Source organism: Dipodomys spectabilis, unplaced genomic scaffold (assembly GCF_019054845.1).
Source record: "Dipodomys spectabilis isolate Male_0828 unplaced genomic scaffold, ASM1905484v1 ptg000107l, whole genome shotgun sequence".
NCBI lineage: Eukaryota > Metazoa > Chordata > Mammalia > Rodentia > Heteromyidae > Dipodomys > Dipodomys spectabilis.
In genome coordinates this window covers 1,532,203-1,558,579 of record NW_024870784.1, presented here as the reverse complement: position 1 = coordinate 1,558,579, position 26,377 = coordinate 1,532,203, and the positions used below count along the sequence as shown (strand labels likewise).

Here is a 26,377-nt window from a genome sequence, read left to right as displayed (position 1 = left end):
GTTCTGAAAACCATTTCTAATTGCAGAATCTGTATTAAGTGCCTTATGGGCCAACTGAAGGAATGAGGTCCCTATCTGATGTGTGAGTGTGTGTGTGTGTGTGTGTGTGTGTGTGTAGCTGTGCATGTGCTGAGCACCACAGCCGTCCCTGTTACTCACAAGTGATGATGGTATGACCAGCATGCATGAAGACCACTCCCCAGCACCCTTCTGTGACGTCATGTTTCCTCTTCCTCTGTTGTTGCTTATTAACTGGAGAGCTTTACCCTAGATGGCACCAAGATTCCAGAAAATTCGTGGAGAATCCCAAATGGAAAGCAATTTAAAACTAAGCCACAACTTCCTTTGGAAAGGATTCATTTTAAGAACTAGGGTTTTCTTACTTGCTACATCTTCCTCTTACCTTCCTATGAATAATTTGAATTTTTTTTGCTAGTCATGGGGCTTGAACTCTGGGCTTGGATGCTGTCCCTCAGCTCTTCAGCTCAAGGCAAGTGCTCTACCACTTGAACCACAGCACCACTTCCAGTTTTTTGAATGGTTTATTGGAGATAAGAGTCTCACAGACTTTCCTGCCTGGGCTGGCTTTGAACCATGATCCTCAGATCTCAGCCTCCTGAGTAGCTAGGATTATAGGTGTAAGCCACTGGCACCCGGCTTGAATTTTTTTTTAGCATATGTGGCCGAGCAGGGCAGACCCTGGATACAGCCAGACGAGGGAGAGAAGTTGGCCTGGTATAAATGTGACACAGATAAAGCCACAAAATACAATGTACACACAGGCTCTATTATTACTGTCTATACACATTATTTTTACTTTTTCAGGAAATATCCCTTTCTATAGAACAATTCTACTTCTTGCTCTGTCTTCTCTGTCAAATGACATTTATGTAACCAGGAGGTAGTCTTGATTACAATGTAACAGTGACTTGGATAATTAGTTAACGGCTTTTCTATGGCTTGGGTGATTCCAGATCAGAAGCAGAAACTACTGTTCTAATAAGCTTAGGATCAAAGAAGTCTTTTTTTTTTGGGTCCGGTCATGGGGCCTGAACTCTGGGGCTGGGCGCTGTCCCTCAGCTCTTCAGCTCAAGGCTAGCGCTCTACCACTTGAGCCACAGCACAACTTCTAGCTTTTTTCTTTTTGCTTATGTGGTGCTGAGGAATCGAACCCAGGGCCTCAGGCATGCAAGGCAAGCGCTCTACCACTGAGCCACCTTCCCGGCCCTATCGCCTGAGATTTTTTTGATCAAGGCTAGAACTCTACCACTTTGAGCCATGGTGCCACTTCCAGTTTTCTGGTAGTTAATTGGAGATGAGTCTCACGGACTTTGCTGCCTAGGCTGGCTTCAAAGTGGGATCTTCCCGTTTCAGCCTCCTGATTACAGGGGTGAACCACTGGCACCCGATAGCAAGTCTGAATGCATAGAAAAAGACTGCTTGATTTGAATCCTGAGCTCTGCAAAGGGTAAGTTAACTGTGCATAGAAAGCCAATGTTTTCAGGATAAATGGCTACTATTTCCCCAAGCATTTTTAAAGGCTCATTTTTCTATCTTCTAGGGGCAGGCTACTTTTCACATAACCAGGTGGTAATTGTATTCAGACTTTCCTAAAGATATTTCCTAAGGGCTTTATGTCAGTGTTATAAGATCAAGTGGGTAAAAGTTCTGTGAGCTCCACATGTGGGAGTGGAGAACTGCAGAAGACTGATGTGGAAACAGCAGCATTGGCCACTGCACAGATGCTCTCTCCAGTCATGAAACACAATTAGCACCTATAGGCGGCTTCCACTGAAAGCCAACAGCCACCTTCATCAGTTAACTTGTTTCATCCAAGACAGGCCAGGTAGGAAGAAGGTGGAACACTTTTCTCCTCTCCAAACTGCTGGTGTTACATCTTCAATAGTTACAGGGCTTGCTTGTATTTTAGGCCCTGAGATCTGAAGATGTATCTTCTGAAGGAGGCAGACATCCTCTTCTGGACCGAGAGATACAAGGTGCACATTCCAGCATGGCCCTGGGCAGCGAGCCGTGGTCAGAGGTGGTCACAAGACTTCCTTTTGCTGAAATTCTCTACTTGTTCCCCTCTCCAAACTTTCATCCTCATTGGAGTAATTGCCTGAATCTTCACTACTTTGGGAATTGTATGTTTTATGATCATCAGGTTCACTCATTGTTTTTTCTACCATCACAATGATTCCTGCATCTTCAATGATGGAACATCTTTCAATTTGTTCCTCTGATGTAGAAAGTAGAAGATTCTTTGATGGTGGTTCAGAGAGATACTAATTTTTAAAAAGGAAAGGAACAGGGGACAGATTATTTAAAAGTAATGACAGTCAGTCATCTAGTTCTAATAGTTTATTCTGTCCATCATTTGTAAGGCCTGTCTTTTGGCATGCATATTAAAAAAAGAACTCTGCTAAGAACATGCCCATTGCAATGTAAGGGTCAGAATACAGTCCTAAGGTAGGCTCCAGTGGCTCACACCTGTCATCTTAGCTACTTAGAAGGCTGAAAGCTAAGGATCGAGGTTCAAATCCAGCTAGGGCAGGGAAGGCCCTGAGGCTCTTATCTCTTATCAAAAAGTTGTGACTCACTGGGCGCTGGTGGCTCATGCCTGTAATCCTAGCTACTCAGAAGGCTGATATCTGAAGATCTCCGTTCAAAGCCAGCCCGAGCAGGAAAGTCCGTGAGACTCCTATCTCCAATAAACCACTAGAAAACCGGTAGGGGCGCTGTGGCTCAAGAGGTAGAGCACTTGCCTTGAGCTGAAGAGCTGAGGGACAGCGCCCCCGCCTAGAGTTCAAGCCCCCACAACCGATCAAAAAAAAAAAAAAAAGTTGTAACTCAAGTGGTAGAGTGCCAGCCTTGAGTGAACAATCTAAGGAACAGCACCCAGGCCCTGAGTTCAAGCCCTAGTTACTGGCATGCATACACAGAGGAATAGAATGAAGTCCCAGTAAGTTCACACATCTTCAGGCCTTTTTGGTAAATCTTCAAGAGCCCTAAAAAAGGAACACTGATGCCAAGTAGGGTCACAACAACTTGGGAGAGGCTATAACAGGAAGGGGCTGGGTGGGATCATGGACAATTTATTTTCAAATAATACAATAAGTTACATCTGATTCACAGATACCCAGAAGCCCCAATGAGAAATCAGTGTTGCTCTGTTCTATGAGCTGCTGCAACTGGCTGGTTGTGTCTATCACTGGGGATATTGGAGTATATAGGAATGGTATTTATCAGAACATATGGTTCATATTTACTGAGTGTTCTGAGTGCTGGGGTTCTTTTGGTTGACCTCCTTTGGTGCTGGGCTCTGTGGGGTAGCTGGGGAGGCTTCATTCACAGGCTAGGGGACCTACCCATCCATCCTTATTGACTTGCTCAGCTGCACACTGCTGGCAAGTGAGGATACAGATCATCAGTAACTCCCCTTGGCTCTCACCAACTCTAATGCCTGAGCTCCTGACTCTGCTGCCTGTCCTGAGACGGAGCTAAGCCCTGTCCTGCGTGAACAAGGACTTCAGACACCATTTAGCCTTCCTCACGCTAAATGCTTTCATGCTAACTTCACACAGTGCGAGGACAACACTGCCAGAAAACTCAACCTTTCCTGGGCCTCCATCCTTTCAGGTCCTTCTTGAACTCATGGAGTGAGTTCAGTCTATGATCCGTTGTGAAGAAAAACAAAGACCCCCCCCCCCAAAAAAAAAAAACTACAAAAAACAACTAACTGTGTCCTTCCTGGTAGTAAGGGTTAAATTCGGGGCATGAGGTCACACCCCCAGTGTCTGCTGTAAATGATAAAGACTAAATGATAAAGTGCGTTGTGTGCTGGTGGCCCATGCCTGTAATCCTACCTACTCAGGAGGCTGAGATCTGAGGGTTGCTGTTCAAGGGCAGCATGGGCTGGAAAGTCATAAGACTCATCTCCAATTAACGAGCAGAAAACGAGAAGTGGAAGAATACAGAAAGACAGGGGAATTTCTCCGTACCACATAAACAAAGTGGTAGAGCACTAGCCTTGAGCAAATAGGCTCAGAGACAGCACCCAGGTCCTGAGTTCAAGGCCCATAACTGACAAAAGAAAAAAAAAGGTAAAGTACATGCCACAATAGCCAAACTGCCAGAAAAATAAGAAACAGGAAAGGCCTTATCATTCTGCACTGTTATTAGATTAAATGACTGTCTCTAAAGTTAATCTAAAAAACATCCCTGCAGTCTGTCAAGCTGTAGTATTTGCTGGGTATCAGAAAGATGTATAAGTGCTATTGAAATCCAATTATTTGCTGTTCATTTCTCAGCTACTGACAAAGAAAGGTAACATACCTCATTAATAATGGAAGGAGGTTTAGGTGAAGGGAAGAATATGTAACTCACGAGGCTTTTCAATAGACAAATGACAATCAGGAAAGAAACAAACAGGATGATGAAAATTCCACCTATAATCCAGGCTGTGGAAGAATTTCCTAAAAAACAACAAATGATGTTAAGCTTCCATTCATGGATTGGCACACAAATGCAGTAATAGGAAACTTGGCCATATGCTCCACTAAAAATATTTCTGGCAAGTTGGCTGTTGGCCTATAATCTAGACATGCAGGAGGCTGAGGATCATGGTTTGAAGGCAGCTGGGACAGGAAAGTCCCCGTGAGACTTCACAGAGATTACATCTGCACACAAAGTGCTCTAGAGAACTGAACTATGAAACCCCGAGGGCAGAGTACCGTGCTGCCATGTAGGCCCACGTGGGAGCATTCTCCCGGAGCTACACAACAAGGAACTAGCCCAATTTAAAACTACCCTGTGGCTGGGCACTGGTAGCCCATGCCTGGATTCCTACCTACTCAGGAGGCTGAAATCTGAGGATCGTTTTTTTTTTTTTTTGGTCCGGTCGTGGGGCCTGAACTCTGGGCCTGGGCGCTGTCCCTCAGCTCTTCAGCTCAAGGCTAGCGCTCTACCACTTGAGCCACAGCGCCACTTCCGGCTTTTTTCTTTCTGCTTATGTGGTGCTGAGGAATCGAACCCAGGGCCTCGAGCGTGCAAGGCAAGCGCTCTACCACTGAGCCACCTTCCCAGCCCCTGAGGATCGTTTTTCTTTTTCTTTTTTTTTTGTCGGTCGTGGGGCTTGAACTCTGGGCCTGGGCGCTGTCCCTCAGCTCTTCAGCTCAAGGCGAGCGCTCTACCACTTGAGCTACAGCGCCACTTCCGGTTTTCTAGTGGTTTATTGGAGATAGGAGTCTCACGGTCTTTTCTGCCCGGGCTGGCTTTGAACCGCGATCCTCAGATCTCAGCCTCTTGAGTAGCTAGGATTACAGGCGTGAGCCACCAGCGCCCGGCTCTGAGGATCGTTTTTCAAAGCCAGCCCGGACAGGAAAGTCTGTGAGACTCTCATCTCCAATAAACTACCAGAAAACTGGAAGTGGTACTGTGGATCAAGTGGTAGAGTGCTTGCCTTGAGCTGAAGAGCTGAGGGACAGTGCCCAGGTCCAGAGTTCAAGCCCCATGACCAACCCAAAACAAAACAAAACAAAACAAAAACTACCCTGTGTTCAAACCTCTACCAGTCAGCTCTAGAAAGTGTAAAACACAGAAAGTCAGGAGAATTTCTCAGTACCACATAAACAAAAAGCTGGAAGAGGCACTGTGGCTCAAGTGGTGGAGTGCTAGCCTTGAGCAAAAAAAAGACCTGGCCAAAAAAAAAAAAAAAAAAAGCTCAAACATCCAGAAAGACACGAGACCACTGGTGCATGAAAAGTTCACAATTACTTGATTAGACATAATTATTGAGTATTATAAATTTTTTTTGGTCGGTTGTGGGGCCTGACTCTGGGCCTGGGCACTGTCCTTCAGCTCTTCAGCTCAAGGCTAGCGCTCTACCACTTGAGCCACAGCACCACTTCCAGCTTTTTTTCCCCCTGCTTATGTGGTGCTGATGAATCGAACCCAGGGCCTCATGCATGCAAGGCAAGCACTCTACCACTGAGCCATCTTCCCAGCCCCAAGTTTTATAAAATTTTAAAAATAATTTAAAAATACTCTAATAGTCCTATTAGGTGCCAAAGAGCAATAGTTAAAAAAAAAATCAGTCATGTGTGTAAGATGAAATATAAATATATGCTGAATGGAAGACTGGGCATACAGCTCAAAGGCAGAATGCTTGTTCAGCATGCACAGGGCCATGGGTTCAATTCCCACTGCAAAAAGACAAAATCAAACAAAAAGCAACAACAACAATAAAAAACACTGAATTGAACTGAGCATCAAAACATTTTATAAAACCTGACAGGTGCTGATGACTCACTCATACCTGTAATCTAGCTACTCAGGAGGCTGAGATCTGAGGGCTATGGTTTGAAGCCAGATTGAACAGGAAAGTCAGTGAAACTCCTTCTCTCCAATTAACCATCACAAAGCCAGATGTGGGGCTGTGGCTCAAGTAGTAGAGCACCAAACTTGAGAGCAAAAAAGCAAAGGGACAGGTACAGGTCCTGAGTTCAAGCCCAAAATAAAAATAAAAGGAATAGATAAAACTGAAGGGCTTCATGTAGTTCATGATGAAAACATAGTTTTCATGCACGATTTGTCTTAGGTTTAGTTATGCATTCAAAAGCACAGTGGAGGGCTGGGAAGGTGGCTCAGTGGTAGAGCGCTTGCCTTGCATGCATGAGGCATTAGCACCACATAAGCAAAAAAGAAAAAAAAAAAAAAGGAAGTGGTGCTGTGGCTCAAGTGGTAGAGCGCTCGCCTTGAGCTGAAGAGCTGAGAGACAGCGCCCAGGCCCAGAGTTCAGGCCCCGCGACCAGACCAAAAAAACCCAAAAAAACAAAAGCACAGTGGGAGCCCTCACCTGCCTTCGTTTCCTTACACACCACAGGGCTGTAGGCGCTCTTCTCCTGCCACGGAGGCTCCAGGTACACCCTGGCCCTCACGCAGTAGACAGTCAACGATTTCAGGTCGCCAATGGTAACTTCAGGACTTTCTTGCATCATCTTTTTCTACAAAATAATCAGGTCATTGACAATTTCATCTCCTCATGAAATCTATTTCCTGAATTCTTTTATGTTCAATATAAGACTGGCCACTGTCAAACATTAGTTGGTATGTGTTTGGGATCTATAAATCAATTTTGAATAACTCTTTATAATCTAATCAGAAAGCTAAAAATGCTGCTGCCTCCTCCTCCCCAAAATGCACGATATATCCCTAAGACAACAACTTTATAAGAACATACTGTTGGTTTAATTAATGTTATGCTGCTTCAGATGGTTTAAGCTGCACAATGCCTGTGTTAGAAGTATTACAGCTGCAAGAGGAGGGGTGACATTGTTCAAAAAGAAATGAACTCTTTACTTGATTTATATAACTGTAACACCTATGTATATAACCATTTTTTTTGGGGGGGAGGGCTGGCCTTGAGGGCCTGGGAACTGTCCCTGAGCTATTTTGCTCAAGGCTAGTACTCTACCACCTTGAGCTACAGTGTCACTTCTAGTTTTCTGGTAGTTAATTGGAGACAAGAGTCTCCGAGACTTTTCTGCCCCGAATGGCTTTGAACCACAATCTCAGATCTCAGCCTCCTGGGTAGCTAGGATTACAAGTGTAAACCATACGTGCTCAGATTGTATATCACCCTTATAATAACAATTTAAAAAAATTTTTTAAAATTTAATTTTACTTGTGAACACACTGTACAGAGGGGTTACAATTACATGGGCAGGATAATGCATACATTTCTTACCAAGCATTGCAGCCTCCTCCTTTGTTTACCCTTCACATCCCTTCCCAGCCTCCCCCCTCCCCCCAATTTAAAAATTTTTAAAGAAGTATTACACCTGCATGACCTTGTACAAATTCTTCCATTTCTTGGTGCCTTATTTCTGAATCTTTCAAATGAGGACGACTGCTATTCCTCTGTGTATTTGTCAGCTATGATCACAATAACATTATGTAACAAAACCACTGCAACATTCAGTGGCTTAAAACAATTATTTAGACTGGCCAGAGAAGCTCCCACTGAGGCCTGCTCCCCCATCTTCTTTGGACCAGAGACCATGTGACAAATGCTTTCATCCTGACAAATAGGAGATGCATGAGAGCCAAGCTAGGTCATGCATATCTAATGCCTGTGCTCATAACATATCCACCAAGGCTCCGTGGGGATGAATACTCCATCCCCAGTATCTGCTGAACAATTTCATTGAATTGTTCAACTGTTTGATAGCTTGGCACGAGATTTGAAATGGAAGTGTTATGTACCTAAATAACAGAACTCCAAATAGCAAAACGAGACTATGTAGTGCTTTTACCTCAGTATTTGAAGTATTTTCCCAAAAAATAATTTCATACTTCTTTGTGAAGACATCAAAATTTTCTGGAAAACTGATATAGAGAACAAGCGAGTCCTTGTTGGATTTCACAGTAATGCTGGGAGGAGGGAGGGGGACTGGAAAGAAAATGTGAAGACAAAATACACAATTACACAAACTGCTCCATTAGATGTCTTAAAATGATTTGGAGAAGTTACACTAAGTTGAGAATGAGAACTCAAATGAAAACTGGCTTACTGCATGTTTTAGAATCAATTTTCTTCTCTTCAGACCAAAAAGATGTGTTATTTCCATCAGTGGCTCTGATCCGGATGAAGTAACTACCTCCTGAAAAGTTACTTTTAGAAAGGACACAGAGTGTGTCTTGGGTGTTTTCACAGCCAGGTACTGGGTTCCAGTCTTCTGAGTAGTTCTCAAGAAGCCTTTTTGACAAAGCACTTTTAAGACAAAAGGGGAAAAAAAAGTGTTTTTAAACTTAAACACATTAACTAAGTAAATATGTACTCAGTACTTATAACATGCCAAACACTGTGGCTGAGGCTAAAGACCAGTTCCCAGTGCTCAGGACACTGCAAATACATGGGGGAAAAAACACATGTGTCCCACCAGATGCTGATGGCTCACGCCTGTAATCCCAGTTTCTTAGGAATCTGAGATCTGAGGATTGAGGTTCAAAGCCAGCCCAGGCAGAAAAGTCTGTGAGACTATGATCTTCAATTAACCACCAGAAAACCAGAAGTGGTGCTGTGTCTCAAGTGGTAGAGCGCTAGCCTTCAGCTGAACAGCTCAGGGACAGCGCCCAGGCTTGGAGTTCAAGCCCCATGATGGACAAAATAAAACAAAAACCCAAACATATGTGTTCCACACAAAAGAAAAAAAGATTACGCCAGAACCAAGTGACGTGATGCTGGAGGTGGCCCGCAGCAGTGTTCAGGGCAGATATGACTCCTCAAGACTGTGGTGATTGGTTTTTAAAGCAGTCATGACTAAAAATCGAACTCAAGCTCAGGTTCACACCTGTAATCCTAGCTATTTAGGAGGCTGAGATCTGAGGACCATAGTTTGCAGCTAGTCTGGGCAGACAAATTTGAGACTCAGCTCCTACTAACCACCAAAATGCTGCTAGCAGGTGTGTGCTTCAGTGTGGTATAGTGCTAGTCAACCATAAAGAATTAAATTTGCAGGAAACTGATGGAACTTGAGATTTATGCTGCATGGAATCAGCTAGACTCAGAGAGGAAGACCTGTGTGTTCTCTCTCAAGTGGGGTGGCTAAAAACAAAAAAAGTTAGCCCTAAAGGACTAAGGTATTTTAGAGAAATCTGTTGAAAGCTAAGGAATTTATCTCAAAAGATCTGCTTTTTAGGAATAGCTTTGACCACAGGTTCCTTAGGGATGAAGTGGGATTCATTTAAGGAGGAAGTTGAGTGGAAACTTGGTATATCTTCTGAGAGGGCAGGGGCAGCTACATTTTTATTTAAAAATTTCATTTGCAGACAAAGGGTACATGGTCTCCCTGATAAGTGGATGTTAAATCCAAAATGTTAGGTGATACGACAAAATTAACAGGACTTAAGAAACAAAGAACTTCCATTCATCTGGTCGAACCACTACCAAATAATCCCATGCTGCTGATCACATGTATGGTGTATATGTGTACACTGTTATATGTTATAGACCGTGATAGACAATTTGCTCCAGGAAAGTTAGAATGAGCTTGTGACTTTAAATGAGCATCATTATTCCACAATACTGCAAAATTTGGGAAATTATGTAATCACTTAATCACAATTAAAAAAAAAAACCCACCAGAAAACTAAAAGTGGCACTATGGATCAAGTGGTAGAGCATGAGCCTTGAGCTGAATTGTTCAGGGACAGCTCCCAGGCCTAGAGCTCAAGCCCCACTACTGACAAAAAAAAAACCAAAAAAAACCCAAAAAAACAAAAAAAACATAGATCTTTCATGCAAGTGTTTCTAACATATTTATAAGATTATGTCTTTGTTGCCTTGAATATCCCTCCCCCATGGTACAACCCCTGCTTTCACTGTATTTGATGTTGGCATATGTGGAGGGGAAGGGAAAAAACAAATTGTTAAAACAGGGATACAGAAGGACCCATTGCAACAATGAGATATATAAGTCATTATGTCGAAAAACGAACTTTATAACTTTGGTGGGGGTCAAGGGGGGGAGGACAATAAAAAAAAATTGATAGCTTGTCTAATTTCACTACCGAGAAATGATGCCCTGGCTGGCAGGTTGACACAGGTTGACACAGGCTTTAAATTTTAGGAAATTATTTTTCTTGGAGAGAATGATGAGGTGGTAGTAGTGGTGGTGAATTGGATTGAAATACATATATGCATGCATGAAAACTGAATAGTGAAATCCCTTAAAATTGTAAAGCACAAAGGCATGAAAGGGGTGTAAGAAAGAGTCATAGGAGGAGTGATAAAATAAAAGGAAATGATCTTTAATGGTCCACAGGGGTTTTGTTGTGATAACTATGAGCACACATAATGTACTTCAGCCAAATCTGTCCATATGCTGCTCTTCACTGTCCCCCTAAAATTTGCATTATTATTATAATTTGTGTGTGTGTGTGAGTGAGTGAGAGAGAGAGAGAGCGCATGCTTGGGCTTGGATCAGGGCTTGAAGTTAAGGTCTCTCACTTGGCTTTTTTGCTCAAGGATAAGCCATACTTCACTTCTGGTTTTCTGCTGGTTAGTCTGAGATAAGAGTCTCACAGATTTTTTTCTGCCAGGCTGGCTTTGGACCTCTTCAGATCACAGCCTCCTGAATAGCGAGGATTACAGGCATGAGCCACCAATGCCAATCAACTATTAATATTTTCAATCATTAGAAACTTGAAGAGTTACTGAACAAAGGACTTGGGGTGTGGCTGACAAGTTCCCTTACCTACCAAGCTTGAGAGCCTGAGGCGAAACTCAGTACTGCAAAAATAAAAAGAACATACCTTGTTTCTAACAAATGAAGGAAATGAGGCCCACAGAGGTTCAACAGTGAGCCCCACGCCATCCCGCAAGTCACTGGCATAGCTGGGGCTTGAACAAAGTTTTCCTACTTTCCTGTCAGGCAATAATCCCGAGTGCACAGAGTTGCAAGTAGCTGAAGCAATAATGAAGTGAAATTAAAATGAACTGGGAGGAATTTAGGGCAAAAAACTTACGAGAGCCACTGAACTTGGAAGGTGACGTCAGCATGTGGGTAATCCCACGTCACAACACAGCCCTCATTTTTACCACCAATAGTTGTATTTTCTGGTGCAGGAAGTTTATTTTCCACTAGAAGCCAAAGAAAACATTAAATGGTTGCATTTTTAAATAAGTGAGAAAAAACTTTCTATATTGTTTGCTTTTAAGAATTAAAACATAGTAAGTTTATAATTAAAATAATAAATCATAGCTCCTACCCTTGACTTTAATTATTGGTAACATATTAATGACTTAATATATCAGGATGTATACCTTTTTTTTTCTTTTTTTTGGACTGGAACTCAGGGCCTGGGGAGTAACCTTTAGCTTTTTAGCTCAAGGCTAGTGCTCTACCTCCTGAGTTATAGCACCACTTCTGCCTGTGTGTGTGTGTGTGTGTGTGTGTGTGTGTGTGTGTGTGTGTGTGTAACTGAAGATAAAGAGTCTCACAGACCTTTCTGGCTTCAAACCATGATCCTCAGATCTCAGCCTCCTGAGTAACTAGGATGACAGGCATGAGCCACTGGTGCTCAGCTCTATTATAATTGTCTATTTACTATCTCTTTCACCATTATAAAACCTCATCATGTCAACTTGGCTACAGGAATAAGTACGCTGCCAGTCTACAATTAGTGAATGGCTGTCAGCCATCCGCCTACCTGTGGTGTTTACGCAATACTCCGGGCTAGAGGTTCCAAATTTGATGGGCACAAGTAAATCTGCTGTAACTTTTAAACAATAGGAAGTCTCCGGTAACAGCTGAAAAAATTTATGTCTGCGATATAAAGTTTTAGTTCTTTTCTAGAATAGAAAAGAAAAGAAGTCTAAGTAGGCACAAAATCCAATTTGAGAACAAGTTTCTCTCATGTTTCTTTCCTATGGAAGGAAACAAAAAGAAGCTGACCTCATTCCCTGAGGACGTTTCCCTCAGAACTATGTAGTATATGAAGGCTAACTCATCCATATTCCACCACATGTTACTGTCTTTTCTTCCAGGACGAGAGATTTGGATGATTATTGCTTTATCTTCAGCTTCTACATGAACTCCGGGAGCACCAACGTGAGCTGCAGAAATCAAAGGAATGACCATGGAACTTCACTAACACCTTCCCAAAATAGGCACTCAATAAATAACCAGGGCAATGCAAATACATGAGGCAGTCTCTCACGAACCTTCCACTCTACGGATCTCTATGACAAACACCTCAGAAATGCATACATGCAGCCACGGAGGCCATGAAGCAAAGTAAGTAAAACAAAATAATGAAGAGTGGAAGTCGAGGAAGGCTTTCCTGAGAGAGGCTATGGAGCTGAGGCCTGAATAGCCATCCATCCATTCATCTGCAGTCCTGAATGTGTGGTGACAGTGAGGACAGACTGAACAGAGTGGAAAATAGAAATACAAAAAGGTACACACGCGGGGTACACATCATTGCTTTTTGAGTTTTGGCACAGGGTGGTGTGTCTCAGTTTTTGATCTCAGGTTCCTTTTGTTTTGTTTTTTGTGTTTTTTTTGGGGTCTGGTCATGGGGCCTGAACTCTGGGCCTGGGCGCTGTCCCTCAGCTCTTCAGCTCAAGGCTAGCACTCTACCACTTGAGCCACAGCGCCACTTCTGGCTTCTTTTTTTTTTTTTTGCTTATGTGGTGCTGAAGAATTGAACCCAGGGCCTCTGGCATGCAAGGCAAGCGCTCTACCACTGAGCCACCTTCCCAGCCCTCAGGTTCCTTTTATACTGGTTTTCTTTTAACTTTCTGCGCTGATAACACAGGTCAACTCAGAATGCAGGCCCTGGAGATTCTCCCTCAGCTTGTACCTTCAAGGTTGATGCTCTACTAATTGAACCACACCTCCACTTCTGGCTTTTGGTTGGCTAACTGGAGATAACAGGCTCATGTACTTTTCTGCCTGGGCTGGCCTTGAACCATAATTCTTTTGAATAGCTAAAATTACTGTGTGGCTGGTGTCCATGTTAAAATCTCTGGCTTCTAGCTTCTTCTCGTGTGTGTGTTCATTTGACTGTCAAATGACAAGAAACAGCCTTTTTTGGAAAAAGAGAAAGTGATAATGAACAAGGCAATTCAATGTCAGAATTTGTTGCAGAGGGGCTGGGAAGGTGGCTCAGTGGTAGAGCGCTTGCCTTGCATGCATAAGGCCCTGGGTTCGATTCCTCAGCACCACATAAGCAAAAAGAAAAAGCCGGAAGTGGCGCTGTGGCTCAAGTGGTAGAGCGCTAGCCTTGAGCTGAAGAGCTGAGGGACAGCACCCAGGCCCAGAGTTCAGGCCCCACGACCGGACCCAAAAAAAAAAAAAAAAAAAAGAATTTGCTGCAGAAACATCTGTGTCTTTATGGCCCCCTGGAACAGAACCACACTTTGAGACCCACTAGTGGAGCCAAAGCAGAAGAGCTGCACGCCCTGAAATGAGTGGGCTAAGAAGCAAGGCGTGCTGCAATATTCACCAAAGAACATGAAGCGATTCAGCTACCTACACTTTCTTACCTTTCATAAATGGTACAAATGGGTCAAGCTCATGCCACGATGAAGTGCTGTTTCCTGTTTCCGCTCTTATACGCAGTCTTAGGTTTTCATAAACATCGACCTGGAGTGCAGAGAAGTCACACTCGGTACCCATGATATGCTGACAGCCAGGCAACTTTATCCAGTTATTCATCGTGGGTCTTTAGGAAGTGAAGAGCAGAATGAGCAAACGTGTCAGCAACACACAGGTCCAAGTCCCTTAATTTCCACTATAGCAAGCGTCCCATTCACATTTTAGTGTACAGCCTTCTGCATACACCCACCTAGTAACCGCTTATAAAATGCTAATTGAGACATACTGTTAAGTCTTCATATAGTCCTCTCTGGTTTATTATTATTTCAAGGAAACAGACAAATGGTCTGTTGAGCAAAAGTCAATTCTGTGCTGGTTTTTTGTTAATGGAGTCGTGTGACTGCTTGGCAGGACTTCTGGGTTTCTGGATCTTACCTTCCTCACTGAAAACGAAATGGAACTGTGTTCCTTCTGACCTGCTCCTCTGAACAGATGATCTGTCAGCATCAGTGTGGTGTCAGTGGCCCCTGCCATATCCCAAACCAAAGCACTCCCTAATTCCCCGTCTCCTTAATTCTGCCTATTGCACCACTGGAAACAATAATTTCCAGATGTTAATACAAACGAATAAATTACTCCATTGAACTGGCTAAACAAAATAACTTCAGGATGGTAGAGCACTTGCCTAAACTCAGGACGTGTGTTCAATCAGCAGTACTGAAACGGGGATAAAATGCTCAGTTGACCAAGGACAGATTCTTCTTTCTACAAAGGGAGCCTGGCTGGCCATGATGTTACACACTGGTAATCAATGAGGAAAATGAGACAGGAGGATCATGAGTTCGAGACCAGCCTAGGCTACAACTTTTTAGGTGCTCTTGGTTAATGCCTGTAATCCTAATTACTCAGGAGGCTGAGATCTGAGGATCACCATTCAAAGCCCATCCAGGCAGGAAATGTCCCAGATTTCCAATTAGCCATCAAAAGCCAGAAGTGAAACTGTACTTCAAGTGATAGAGTGTTAGTCATGAGCAAAAAGACAGTGCCCAGACTCTGTCTAGTTCAAGCCCTAGGACCAGGACAAATAATACAACTCAATTTCAATAGCTTTCACTGGTCTATCTTTTTTTTTCTTCTTTGGTCGGTCATGGGGCTTGAACTTTGGGCCTGGGCGCTGTCTCTCAACTCTTCAGCTCAAATCAAGTGCTTTACCATTTAAGCCACAGTGCTACTTCCGGTTTTCTGGTAGTTCATTGGAGATAAGAGTCTCATGGACTTTCCTGCCCAGGACTGGTTTTGAACCACAATCCTCAGATCTCAGCCTCCTGAGTAGGTAGGATTACAGGTGTGAGCTACCAGCACCCGGCTCACTGGTCTATTTTAATATAAGCATAAGACATTCAGATGTGGGAATGGATGTGAAGGGCTGTTTGCCAGTCATATCTCCAAATCTCTAGCAGTTTATAAACTCAGTAAGTATTTAAAGAAATGAAGTTAAAAGTAATATGTAGACATAAAATTTCCAGTAAATGGAAAAACAAATGTTTCCCATGATGCTGAAATTATAAAAGCCTCCCCATAGTATTCTGGTAAGTCAGTAAGTAGAGTCACTTACGTTTGATAATCTGCTGAAAATGTTACATTCTCAGCAGACTGGTGGCTGCTGTTCCATCTTAGGGTAAAGTCATCGTCTATGATGTAGACCTCCACATTCTCAGGAGGGTCCAGACTGATCCCATCTACAAGGGCAACAAGAAACAAAATTATTTTTATAGATGCTGTACCATTATTCTTTAGCCAGACCATTGGTGGCTCACACCTATAATCCTAGCTACTCAGGAAAATGAGATCTGAGAATCCCAATTCAAAGCTAATTAGGAGGGGGGACCAAGATGGCAACGGGGCAGTAGGGAAACGCCACAGCTCTCCCCAACCAAAAAGAGAGTTCGAGTTCCAACGCTTAATCTCCCCAAGAGACCGACAACAACAAAAAGACGAACACTCAGAGAAAAACAGGAGGTAGAAAATAACAAAAAAGAAAGGGAGGAAAAGAAGAATTTCAGAACAGAGAAGAGCGAAGACCCCTCCCCCAACCTTTACTGGCCGCGCGGCAGTGCGCCAAGCCGCCGGCCAGCTGGCCCGGCGTGGGCTGCTCGAGCCCCAGAGACACAGGGGGCCGCCTGCAGATCACCCTTGCATAGAAGCCGCCTGAGGTACCGGTTTGCAGACCAGCTGATCGCCACGAACAGAGAAACCTACCAGCCGGGAGTCTCCAGGTGGATCCCACCCCCATCCCTCACTCTCCACCCGAGCAGAGAGCAGAGAGGCTCCAGACTGCCAAAGCTGCCCCAGCAGTGAGACAAAGGGACCTGTCTGGAGACCACCCGTGCAGAAGCAGCCTGAGGCACCAGACCCGCCCGATCGCCATTGTGATGACCCAGTGGGAGCCGCCCAGGGTCCCAGAGGCAAAGGGGGCTGCCTGCAGATCACCCGCGCAGAAGCAGCCTGAGTGTGGACACTGTGGACCCTACAGCTTCGATAGAGGCAGAGACAGAAAAGAATCACACAGAGCCACCACCGCCCAGCCCAGCCCGAAAACCACCCCAACTGAACTCGGATTGCAACAGCATCTGACGACCTACACCACACAGAAACAACTAGCTCCAGGGTGAGTACCCCACAGGGGACAGTGTATCCCTCAAGGGAGACCAGAGCTGGAGGGAATCCCCAGACCCTGACCTAGACTCCCTACCCCAACACCCGGACCACAAGACCCACTAAAACTGGGAACTGTTCGAGAGCTCCACAAGCCGGTGGAGCACACTCTGCTGGCCAGGCTAGAGCAAGAGTGCCCCTGGAAGGGAGCTTAAATGCCCAAGCCAGGAACAGTGCCCCTGGGTCAAGACTACCAACAGTAGAAGAAATTTGAACTGTGTACCCCAGGCTGCATAACCTAGGTGGTATACACATTAGCACAGGCCTAACGAGCGTGGCTCCAGGTGGGGGCTGGAACCAGGCCTGGGGATCCGGTGCCTGAACAACACAACCAACTCCTCCCAACTGAAGTCAAAAGCTGAGCATACGCCTCAACAGAGGGGAGAAAAACAGGGAACAGCACTCCCCGGGAAGCACGCCTGTGACAACAAAAGACCTGGAGGCACAGGACAAGAGAAGCCCAAACCCCACCAAAACCCTTCCCATATACTCTAGGCTGGGAATTGGGCAACACAGGCTGCCAGCACCTGATAGTAAGCAGGAGCTCAGGCTGATAAGGCGGCTCAGCAGTAGAGTGATAGTCTTGGATGTATGAGGTCCTGGATCTGATTCCTCAGCATCACAAAAGCAAAAAGGGTCAGAAGTGGTGCTGTGGCTCAAATGGCAGGGTGCCATCCTTGAGCTGAAGAGCTGAGGGACAGCACCCAAACCTAGAGTTCAAGCCCACAACCAGCCCAAAACAAACAAACAAACAAAAACACATCAGGAGCCCATAGCAGACTCCAGTATTTGGGAGAGTGCATCCAGAGCATACGATCTTCCCAAGAGCAACCGTAGGAGCAAACACAAGCAGTCTAGGCTGCTCAACCCTTCCAAAGGCGGGAATTGCCAGCAATCTACAGCAGAGAGCCGAGAATCCTAAGTAGGTCAGAACAGCAGCTGGAAATAGGCTCCCAACAGAACCCAGATCAGGCACAGACTCTCTCTACCAATACAGAATCAGCAACCAAGCAAAGACAGACACACCAAAACAAAATTGAAGAGCAGTCTCCTGAACCCCCATGCGAAAATCACAGAGAAAAAATTACAAGGTTTACCACCACCCAGGACAGCAAGCTAACGTCAATAGTTGGCAGCCACGCAGGGGAGAGCCCCAGTGGGAGCAAAGCAGGAATGGAAGACAAAAGCTACATCCAAGTGTTGCTGGAGGCAATGACTCAAGAAATAAAGCGAGAAATTGATCAGAAATTGAAAGAGCATAAGGAGGAACTATCAAAAGAGATACAGGATATCAAACAAGAGATGCATGCAAAAATAGAAGCTGCACAAACCTCAGTAAGAAGTGAGATAAACGCCAAATTAGAGGTAATACATACTGAGATCAGTACTATGAGAACCAACATTGAATCCATAAAGGAATCCATTTCCTCCATGCAAACCACAATAGAAGCCACGGTCAACAGAGTGAATGAAATGGAAGGTAGAGTGTCAGATACAGAAGACAGAATACACCAACTGGACCAAAAAGTGACAGATATGGAAAAATCACTCAAATTAAACCAAAGGGAAATTCAAGAGCAAGCAGATAATGCCAAGAAATTTAACCTTCGTATAATCAGAGTGGACGAAGGTGAGGAATTCCAGAGCAAGGAAATGCAACACCTATTCAACAAGATAATCAGTGAAAAATTTCCCCACCTCAAAAAGGAACATCTTACCTACATAACAGAAGCGTATAGAACACCCAACAAGCAAGATCCCAGGAGAAGCACTTCTAGACACATTATAGTAAAAATGATAGACCTGAATAATAAGGAAACAATCCTGCATGCAGCAAAAATGAAGAAGGAGCTATACTACAACAGGAAAAAAATTAGAATCACTGCAGATCTCTCCACACAAACAATGAATGCAAGAAAAGCCTGGGAAAGCACCATCCGAGCCCTGAAAGCCAATAACTGCCAACCCAGACTGATATACCCGGCAAAGCTAGCATTCACATTTGATGGAGAATTGAAAACTTTTAATAGCAAAGAAAAACTAAATGAATACATAAACATTAAGCCAGCATTACAAAGAATTCTAAGAGGGGGGACACAACCTGAAGAAAACAACCAGGAACTGTGACCTGCACCCAGACAGGCATTAATCAAAGTCTAACTGAGCAAGCACAGGAGGAAAGGAAAGAAGAAAAACTTAGGAAAACGGAATGGCAGGGACAACAATGCATCTCTCTATACTTTCTCTTAATATAAATGGGCTGAATTCGCCAATTAAAAGAAAACGAACTGAGGACTGGATCAGAAAACAAGACCCATCCATCTGTTGCCTTCAGGAGACCCACCTCTCAGCCAAACATACAAACAAACTCAGAGTGAAGGGTTGGAAAAGGATCTACCAATCAAATGCCCCCAGTAAGAAAGCAGGTGTAGCTATCCTGATATCTGACAAAATAAACTTTTCATTAAAATCAGTACAGAAAGACAAGGACGGACACTACATATTAATACAGGGAACAATCCAAGAGGAGGATATTACCATCATCAACTTATATGCCCCAAATATTGGTGCACCCAGATATGTTAAACAAATGCTCTCAAACTTACAGAATAAAATAGATCCCAATACGATAATACTAGGAGACTTTAACACCCCACTCTCACCAAAGGACAGGTCTACCAACCAGAGGATTGGCAAAGAAGCTACCGAATTAAGTGAGGCCATACTTCAAGCGGAATTAACTGACATCTACCGAGTATTTCACCCTAAAACAATACAGTACACATTCTTCTCAGCAGCTCATGGAACTTTCCCCAAAATAGACCATATCATAGTTCATGCAAGGAACTTAAGCAAATACAAAGGGATCGACATAATCCCCTGTATCCTATCTGACCACAGTGGAATCAAGCTAGCTCTCAATAACAAAGCATACCACAGAAATTTCTCTAATACATGGAAATTGAACAGCACACTCTTTAGCAATGCCTGGGTAACGGGAGAGATCAGAGAAGAAATAAAGTATTTCCTACAACTCAATGAAAATGAAAACACCTCACAAAGAAACTTGTGGGACACAGCAAAAACAGTCCTGAGGGGCAAATTTATTGCCCCCAGTGTCCACATCAAGAGAATGGAGACAGACCAAGTAAATAATCTCATGTTGCAATTAACACAGCTAGAAAAACAAGAAAAAATGGAACCTAAAGTTACTAGACGAAGCCAGATAACCAAATTAAGAGCAGAGATTAACCAATTAGAAAATCAGAAAACCATAACCAAAATAAACCAAACAAAAAGCTGGTTCTTTGAAAAAATAAACAAAATTGATGGCCCGTTGGCAAGATTAATTAAAAAAAGAAGAGAGGAAACCCATATTAACAGGATTAGGGATGCCATGGGAAACATTACAACACGTACCCAAGATATCCAAACAATTCTAACAGACTACTTTCAAAAGTTATATTCTCTAAAGGAAGAAAATCTGGCAGAAATGGATGCATTTTTAGAGAAATACAAGTTGCCCAAACTGAGCAAAGAAGAAGTAAACCAATTAAATAAGCCAATCTCCTATAACGAGATACAGGAAGCTATCAAAAGTCTTCCAAGAAAAAAAAGCCCAGGACCAGATGGATTCACAGCAGAATTCTATAAGACCTTTAAAGAAGAACTAATACCCATACTCCTCAAGCTCTTCAGAGAAACAGAGAAGGAGGGAGCTATCCCAAACTCATTCTACGAAGCCAATATCACACTCATCCCCAAACCAGGCAAAGACCCAACCAAAAAGGAGAATTACAGGCCAATTTCCTTGATGAACACAGATGCAAAGATCCTTAACAAGATTCTAGCTAACAGAATCCAGAAACACATAAAAAAAGATTATACATTATGACCAGGTAGGCTTCATCCCAGAGATGCTGGGATGGTTTAACATACGTAAGTCAATAAATGTAATCCAACACATCAACAGAGCCAAGGTCAAGAATCACATGATTATCGCCACAGATGCAGAAAAGGCCTTTGGTAAAATTCAACATTCATTCATGCTAAAAGCTCTGGAGAAAATAGGAATAGAAGGAACATTTCTAAAAACAATAAAAGCCATTTATGACAGACCAATAGCCAATATTATACTTAATGGGGAAAAGCTACAACCAATCCTCCTAAAAACAGGAACAAGGCAAGGATGCCCACTGTCTCCACTCCTCTTCAATATAGTCCTGGAACCCTTAGCCAGGGCAATAAGGCAAGAAAAAGACATTAAAGGGATCCGCATAGGGAAAGAAGAAGTTAAACTATCCCTTTTTGCAGATGACATGATACTATACCTTCACGATCCCAAAAACTCCATCCCCAAACTTTTAGAAATCATAAATCACTTTGGCAAAATAGCAGGATACAAAATAAACCCACAAAAATCAGTTGCCTTCCTGTACACTGACAATGTACAAGAAGAGAGGGAAATAAAGGGAGCAACCCCATTCACAATAACCTCCCCAAAAATAAAATATTTAGGAATTAACCTAACCAAAGATGTAAAAGAACTATTTAATGAAAACTATAAAAAGTTAAAGAGGCGCCGCGCTCCGCGCTCGCCGGTCGCCCTCGCCCGCCCGCCCGCCGCGCGCCCCAGGTCCGCGGAGCCATGGGGGAGATGCAGGGCGCGCTGGCCCGGGCTCGGCTCGAGTCCCTGCTCCGGCCCCGCCACAAGAAGCGGGCCGAGGCGCAGAAAAGGAGCGAGTCCGTCCTCCTGAGCGGACTGGCTTTCATGAAACAGAGAAGGATGGGCTTGAACGACTTTATTCAGAAGATTGCCAACAACTCTTATGCTTGCAAACACCCTGAAGTTCAGTCCATTTTGAAAATCTCCCAGCCTCAGGAGCCTGAACTTATGAATGCCAACCCTTCTCCACCGCCAAGTCCTTCTCAGCAAATCAACCTTGGCCCATCATCCAATCCCCATGCCAAACCATCCGACTTCCACTTCTTGAAAGTGATTGGAAAGGGCAGCTTTGGCAAGGTTCTTCTAGCAAGGCATAAGGCCGAAGAAGTGTTCTATGCAGTCAAAGTTTTGCAGAAGAAGGCGATCCTGAAAAAGAAGGAGGAGAAGCATATTATGTCCGAGCGGAATGTTCTCTTGAAGAATGTGAAACACCCTTTCTTGGTGGGCCTTCATTTCTCCTTCCAAACTGCCGACAAACTGTATTTTGTCCTAGACTACATTAATGGTGGAGAGCTCTTCTACCACCTCCAGAGGGAGCGCTGCTTCCTGGAACCGCGGGCTCGATTCTATGCTGCTGAAATAGCCAGTGCCTTGGGTTACCTGCACTCTCTGAACATTGTGTATAGAGACTTAAAGCCAGAGAACATTCTGCTAGATTCCCAGGGACATATTGTCCTTACTGACTTTGGACTTTGCAAAGAGAACATTGAACACAATGGCACGACGTCCACATTCTGTGGCACACCTGAGTATCTCGCCCCTGAAGTGCTTCATAAGCAGCCGTATGACAGGACAGTGGACTGGTGGTGCCTGGGGGCTGTCTTGTACGAGATGCTGTATGGCCTGCCTCCTTTCTACAGCCGAAACACAGCAGAGATGTACGACAACATTCTGAACAAACCGCTCCAGTTAAAACCAAATATCACGAATTCCGCCAGACATCTTCTGGAGGGTCTTCTGCAGAAGGACAGGACAAAGAGACTCGGTGCCCAGAATGACTTTATGGAGATTAAGAATCACATCTTCTTCTCGCTCATTAACTGGGATGATCTCATTAATAAGAAGATTACTCCCCCTTTTAACCCAAATGTGAGTGGACCCAGTGACCTGCGGCACTTTGACCCCGAGTTCACCGAGGAGCCGGTCCCCAGCTCCATCGGCAGATCCCCAGATAGCATCCTCATCACAGCTAGCGTCAAGGAGGCTGCCGAGGCCTTCCTGGGCTTTTCCTACGCTCCACCAGTGGATTCCTTCCTCTGATCGGCCTCGGAGGTGGACTGGAAGGATCTTGACCTGCGTTTTTCAATGTTTCAGTTAGCCTTTGGGCAGCACTGCCAGCTGACAGAACATCTTAAAAGAGAATTTGCACATGTCTGGAGGTTAGGCAGTCCTTGTTGCAGTTTGCTGGAAGCTTTTTCAAGAGCACATCTTCTCGGTGAGCTCCTGAGCTGTTTGGCTTTCACTCTTCCAACATGGTGCTATATTGGAAGTGAGCATTCGAAGGCCGCCTTAGACAGGTGCAGTAGTCTGATGGGAAGGAAGACGCCCGTCTAAGGTCTGTTGGGCAGTGATAAGGAATATTCTGCAATGTGCCTTTTCTGATGAGATCGTGTTAGCTCCAAAGCTTTTCCTATATGTATTTCAGTTGTTTTTTTTTTTTCCCTTGTGGACTGACTGTGTGAACAGGAGTGAGTGTGGTATGCCTGATCACACACAGATGGGTTTTGTTATAAACAAGTATCAATGTGACACTTGCAGGACACTACTACAATGTGGGACATTGTTTGTTTCTTCCATATGTGGAAGATTTATGTGTAGACTGTTCTTTTTTTTTTTTGTAATATATACTTAATAACTAAAACTTATTGAAATGGTCTTGCGTTGACTTGTATTCAGATGCTTAAAGAAAGCATTGCTGCTACAAATATTTCTATTTTTAGAAAGGGTTTTTATGGACCAATGCCCAGTTGTCGGTCAAAGCCGTGGTGTTTTCATTGTTAAAATGGGCATTATTTATAGGTGTTTTTTTTTTTTTTTTGCATTCCTGATAATTGTATGTATTGTAAAGAAATTGTGTACATTGAGTTATATAACACTAGTATATTTAAACTTACAAGCTTATGTGTAATGTCACCCTCCATTTTAATGTACTGTAATTAACATGGTTATAAAGTGTAAATTCCCTCCCTACCACACAACTTTTTTTGTGTGTGATAAACCAATTTGGGTTTGCAATAAAAAAAAACCTTGAAAAATAAAAAAAAAAAAAAAAAAAAAAAAAAAAAAAAAAGTTAAAGAAAGAAATTGCAGAAGACACTAGAAAATGGAAAGACCTCCATGCTCTTGGATAGGCCGACTTAATATAGTAAAGATGGTAATACTTCCAAAATTAATATACAAATTCAATGCAATTCCTATTAAAATCCCAGTGACGTACATCACTGAAATACAGAAAAGTCCAAAAATTCATATGGAACAACAAAAGACCTAGAATAGCCAAAACAATTCTAGGGGATAAAGACAATATGGGAGGGCTATCCATGCCGAACTTCAAACTCTACTACAGAGCTATAATAACAAAGACAGCATGGTACTGGCACAAAAACAGACCCGAAGACCAATGGAACAGAATAGAAGATCCAGAAATAAATCCACAGGCCTACAGCCAGTGATAGTCGACAAAGGAGCCAAAGACATACAATGGAAGAAACACAGCCTCTTCAACCGCTGGTGCTGGGAAAACTGGGCGGTCACATGCAGAAAACTAAAAGTGGACCCCAGCCTATCACCATGCACCAACATCAACTCAAAATGGATTAAAGACCTTAACATTAAACCTGAATCTCTGAAACTACTGCAGGACAGAGTAGGAGAAACATTTGAACTAATAGGCACAGGAAGGAACTTCCTGAACAGAGTCCCAGGATCACAACAAGTTGGAGAGAGACTCGACAAATGGGACTACCTTAAAATAAAAAGCTTCTGCACAGCTAAATCTATCGCAACCAAGCTAGAAAGACAACCAACTAATTGGGAAAAAATATTTACCAGCAATATATCAGACAAGGGGTTAACATCCTGTATATACAGGGAACTCAAGAAACTAATCCCTCCCAAACCTAACAAACCAATTACTAAATGGGCAAGGGAACTAAAGAGGGCCTTCTCAAATGAAGAAATAAAAATGGCAAAGAAACACATGAGGAAATGTTCATCATCCCTGGTGGTGAAGGAAATGCAAATAAAGACAACCCTGAGATACCACCTTACCCCAGTCAGAATGTCCCACATCCACAAATCAGCCAACGACAAATGCTGGAGGGGCTGTGGAGAAAGAGGAACCCTATTACACTGCTGGTGGGAATGTACACTTATACAACCACTTTGGAAAGCAGTCTGGAGGGTCCTTAGAAAGCTAAAGATTGACCTCCCTTACGACCCAGTCATACCACTTCTAGGCATCTACCCTGAACAACAGGAACCAATATACAAGGACACGTGCACCTCCATGTTTATTGCAGCACTGTTCGCAATAGCTAGGATATGGAAACAACCCAGATGCCCCATCACAGATGAATGGATCCAAAAACTGTGGTATCTAGACACAATGGAATATTATGCAGCCATTAGAAATGACAAAAATAATGGCATTTGCAGGGAAATGGATGGAGCTAGAAGGAATCATGTTGAGCGAGGTAAGCCAAGAGCGAAGAGACAAACGGTACATGGTCTCCCTGATAAGTGGATGCTAAATCCAAAATGTTAGGTGATACGACAAAACTAACAGGACTTAAGAAACAAAGAACTCCCACTCATCTGGTCGAACCACTACTAAATATCCCCATGCTGCTGATCACATGTATGGTGTATAACATGTGAATACCGTTATATGTTACAGACTGTGATAGACAATTTGCTCCAGGAAAGTTAGAATGAACTTGTGACTTTAAATGAGCATCATTATTCCACAATACTGTGAAATTCCGGAAATTATGTAATCACTTAATCACAATAATAAAAAAAAAAAAAGAACCTCGGGGAAGGTAGGGAGGGAGGGGATGGTAGGGGGAAAACAATGGAGGGGGTAACAATGTTCAAGAGGAAGTGTACTCATTACCTCACTCATGTAACTGTAACCCTCTGTATAGTATCTTTACAAAAAAAAAAATAAATAAATAATAAAAAGCCAAAAAAAATCAAAGTCTTTTAAAAACGCAGCTATGACCCAGCCATACTACTCCTAGGCATCTATCTTGAACAATAGGTACCAGGATACAAGGACACATGCACCTCCATGTTTATTGCAGCACTGTTCACAATAGCTAGGATATGGAAACAACCCAGATGCCCCACTACAGATGAATGGATCCAAAAATTGTGGTTCCTATATACAATGTAATATTATGCAGCCATTAGAAAGGACAAAACAATGGCATTTGCAGGGAAATGGATGGAACTAGAAGAAATCATGTTGAGTGAGTGACAAGAGCAAACAGACAAATGGCACATGGTCCCCCTGATTAGTGGATGCTAAATCCAAAACATAAGAGATACAACAAAGAAAGCAAGACTAAAGAAACAAAAGGCCTCCACTCAGCTGGTGGAATCATTACTAAATGACCCCATGCTGCTGACCACATCTATGGTATATATGTGCACATCGGAGGGAAACTAGGAGGAGGACACAGAAACAGAGGGAAACAGGAAAACATACAACAGTGGGACCCATCAGCTGCACTGGTCATTGATCAAAACAAACTAAGCAACTCAATGGCAGGCATGGGAGGGAAGGAATGAGCGGGAAAGAGGAAACAGCTGACGCTAAGCAAAA

The 26,377-nt window shown here is 43.4% G+C and overlaps 2 protein-coding genes across 2 annotated transcripts in view; one reads left to right on the top strand and one right to left on the bottom strand.

The window, feature by feature from the left end:
* Positions 1 to 1,338: 1,338 nt before the first annotated feature.
* Positions 1,339 to 26,377, bottom strand: part of Ifnar1 (interferon alpha and beta receptor subunit 1) — a 29,567-nt gene continuing 4,528 nt past the window's right edge. Inside the window, exons 2-11 of the mRNA XM_042687213.1 lie at positions 15,721 to 15,844; positions 14,054 to 14,232; positions 12,459 to 12,619; positions 12,214 to 12,355; positions 11,530 to 11,644; positions 8,574 to 8,773; positions 8,316 to 8,452; positions 6,857 to 7,004; positions 4,336 to 4,475; positions 1,339 to 2,285 (exon numbers count right to left, since the gene is read on the bottom strand). Coding sequence (XP_042543147.1) covers positions 2,046 to 2,285; positions 4,336 to 4,475; positions 6,857 to 7,004; positions 8,316 to 8,452; positions 8,574 to 8,773; positions 11,530 to 11,644; positions 12,214 to 12,355; positions 12,459 to 12,619; positions 14,054 to 14,232; positions 15,721 to 15,844 — 1,586 coding nt within the window. The 3' untranslated portion in view covers positions 1,339 to 2,045. The remainder of the gene's footprint in view (positions 2,286 to 4,335; positions 4,476 to 6,856; positions 7,005 to 8,315; positions 8,453 to 8,573; positions 8,774 to 11,529; positions 11,645 to 12,213; positions 12,356 to 12,458; positions 12,620 to 14,053; positions 14,233 to 15,720; positions 15,845 to 26,377) is intronic.
* On the top strand, positions 21,425 to 23,781 carry LOC122114215 (serine/threonine-protein kinase Sgk1-like). Its single transcript, XM_042687214.1, has one exon. It carries the CDS (start codon positions 21,469 to 21,471, stop codon positions 22,804 to 22,806), a length of 1,338 nt encoding a protein of 445 aa, XP_042543148.1. The 5' UTR covers positions 21,425 to 21,468; the 3' UTR covers positions 22,807 to 23,781.

Coding starts and splice junctions, on each gene's coding strand:
- LOC122114215 (XM_042687214.1), top strand. CDS start 21,469: ATGGGGGAGATGCAGGGCGCGCTGGCCCGGGCTCGGCTCGAGTCCCTG.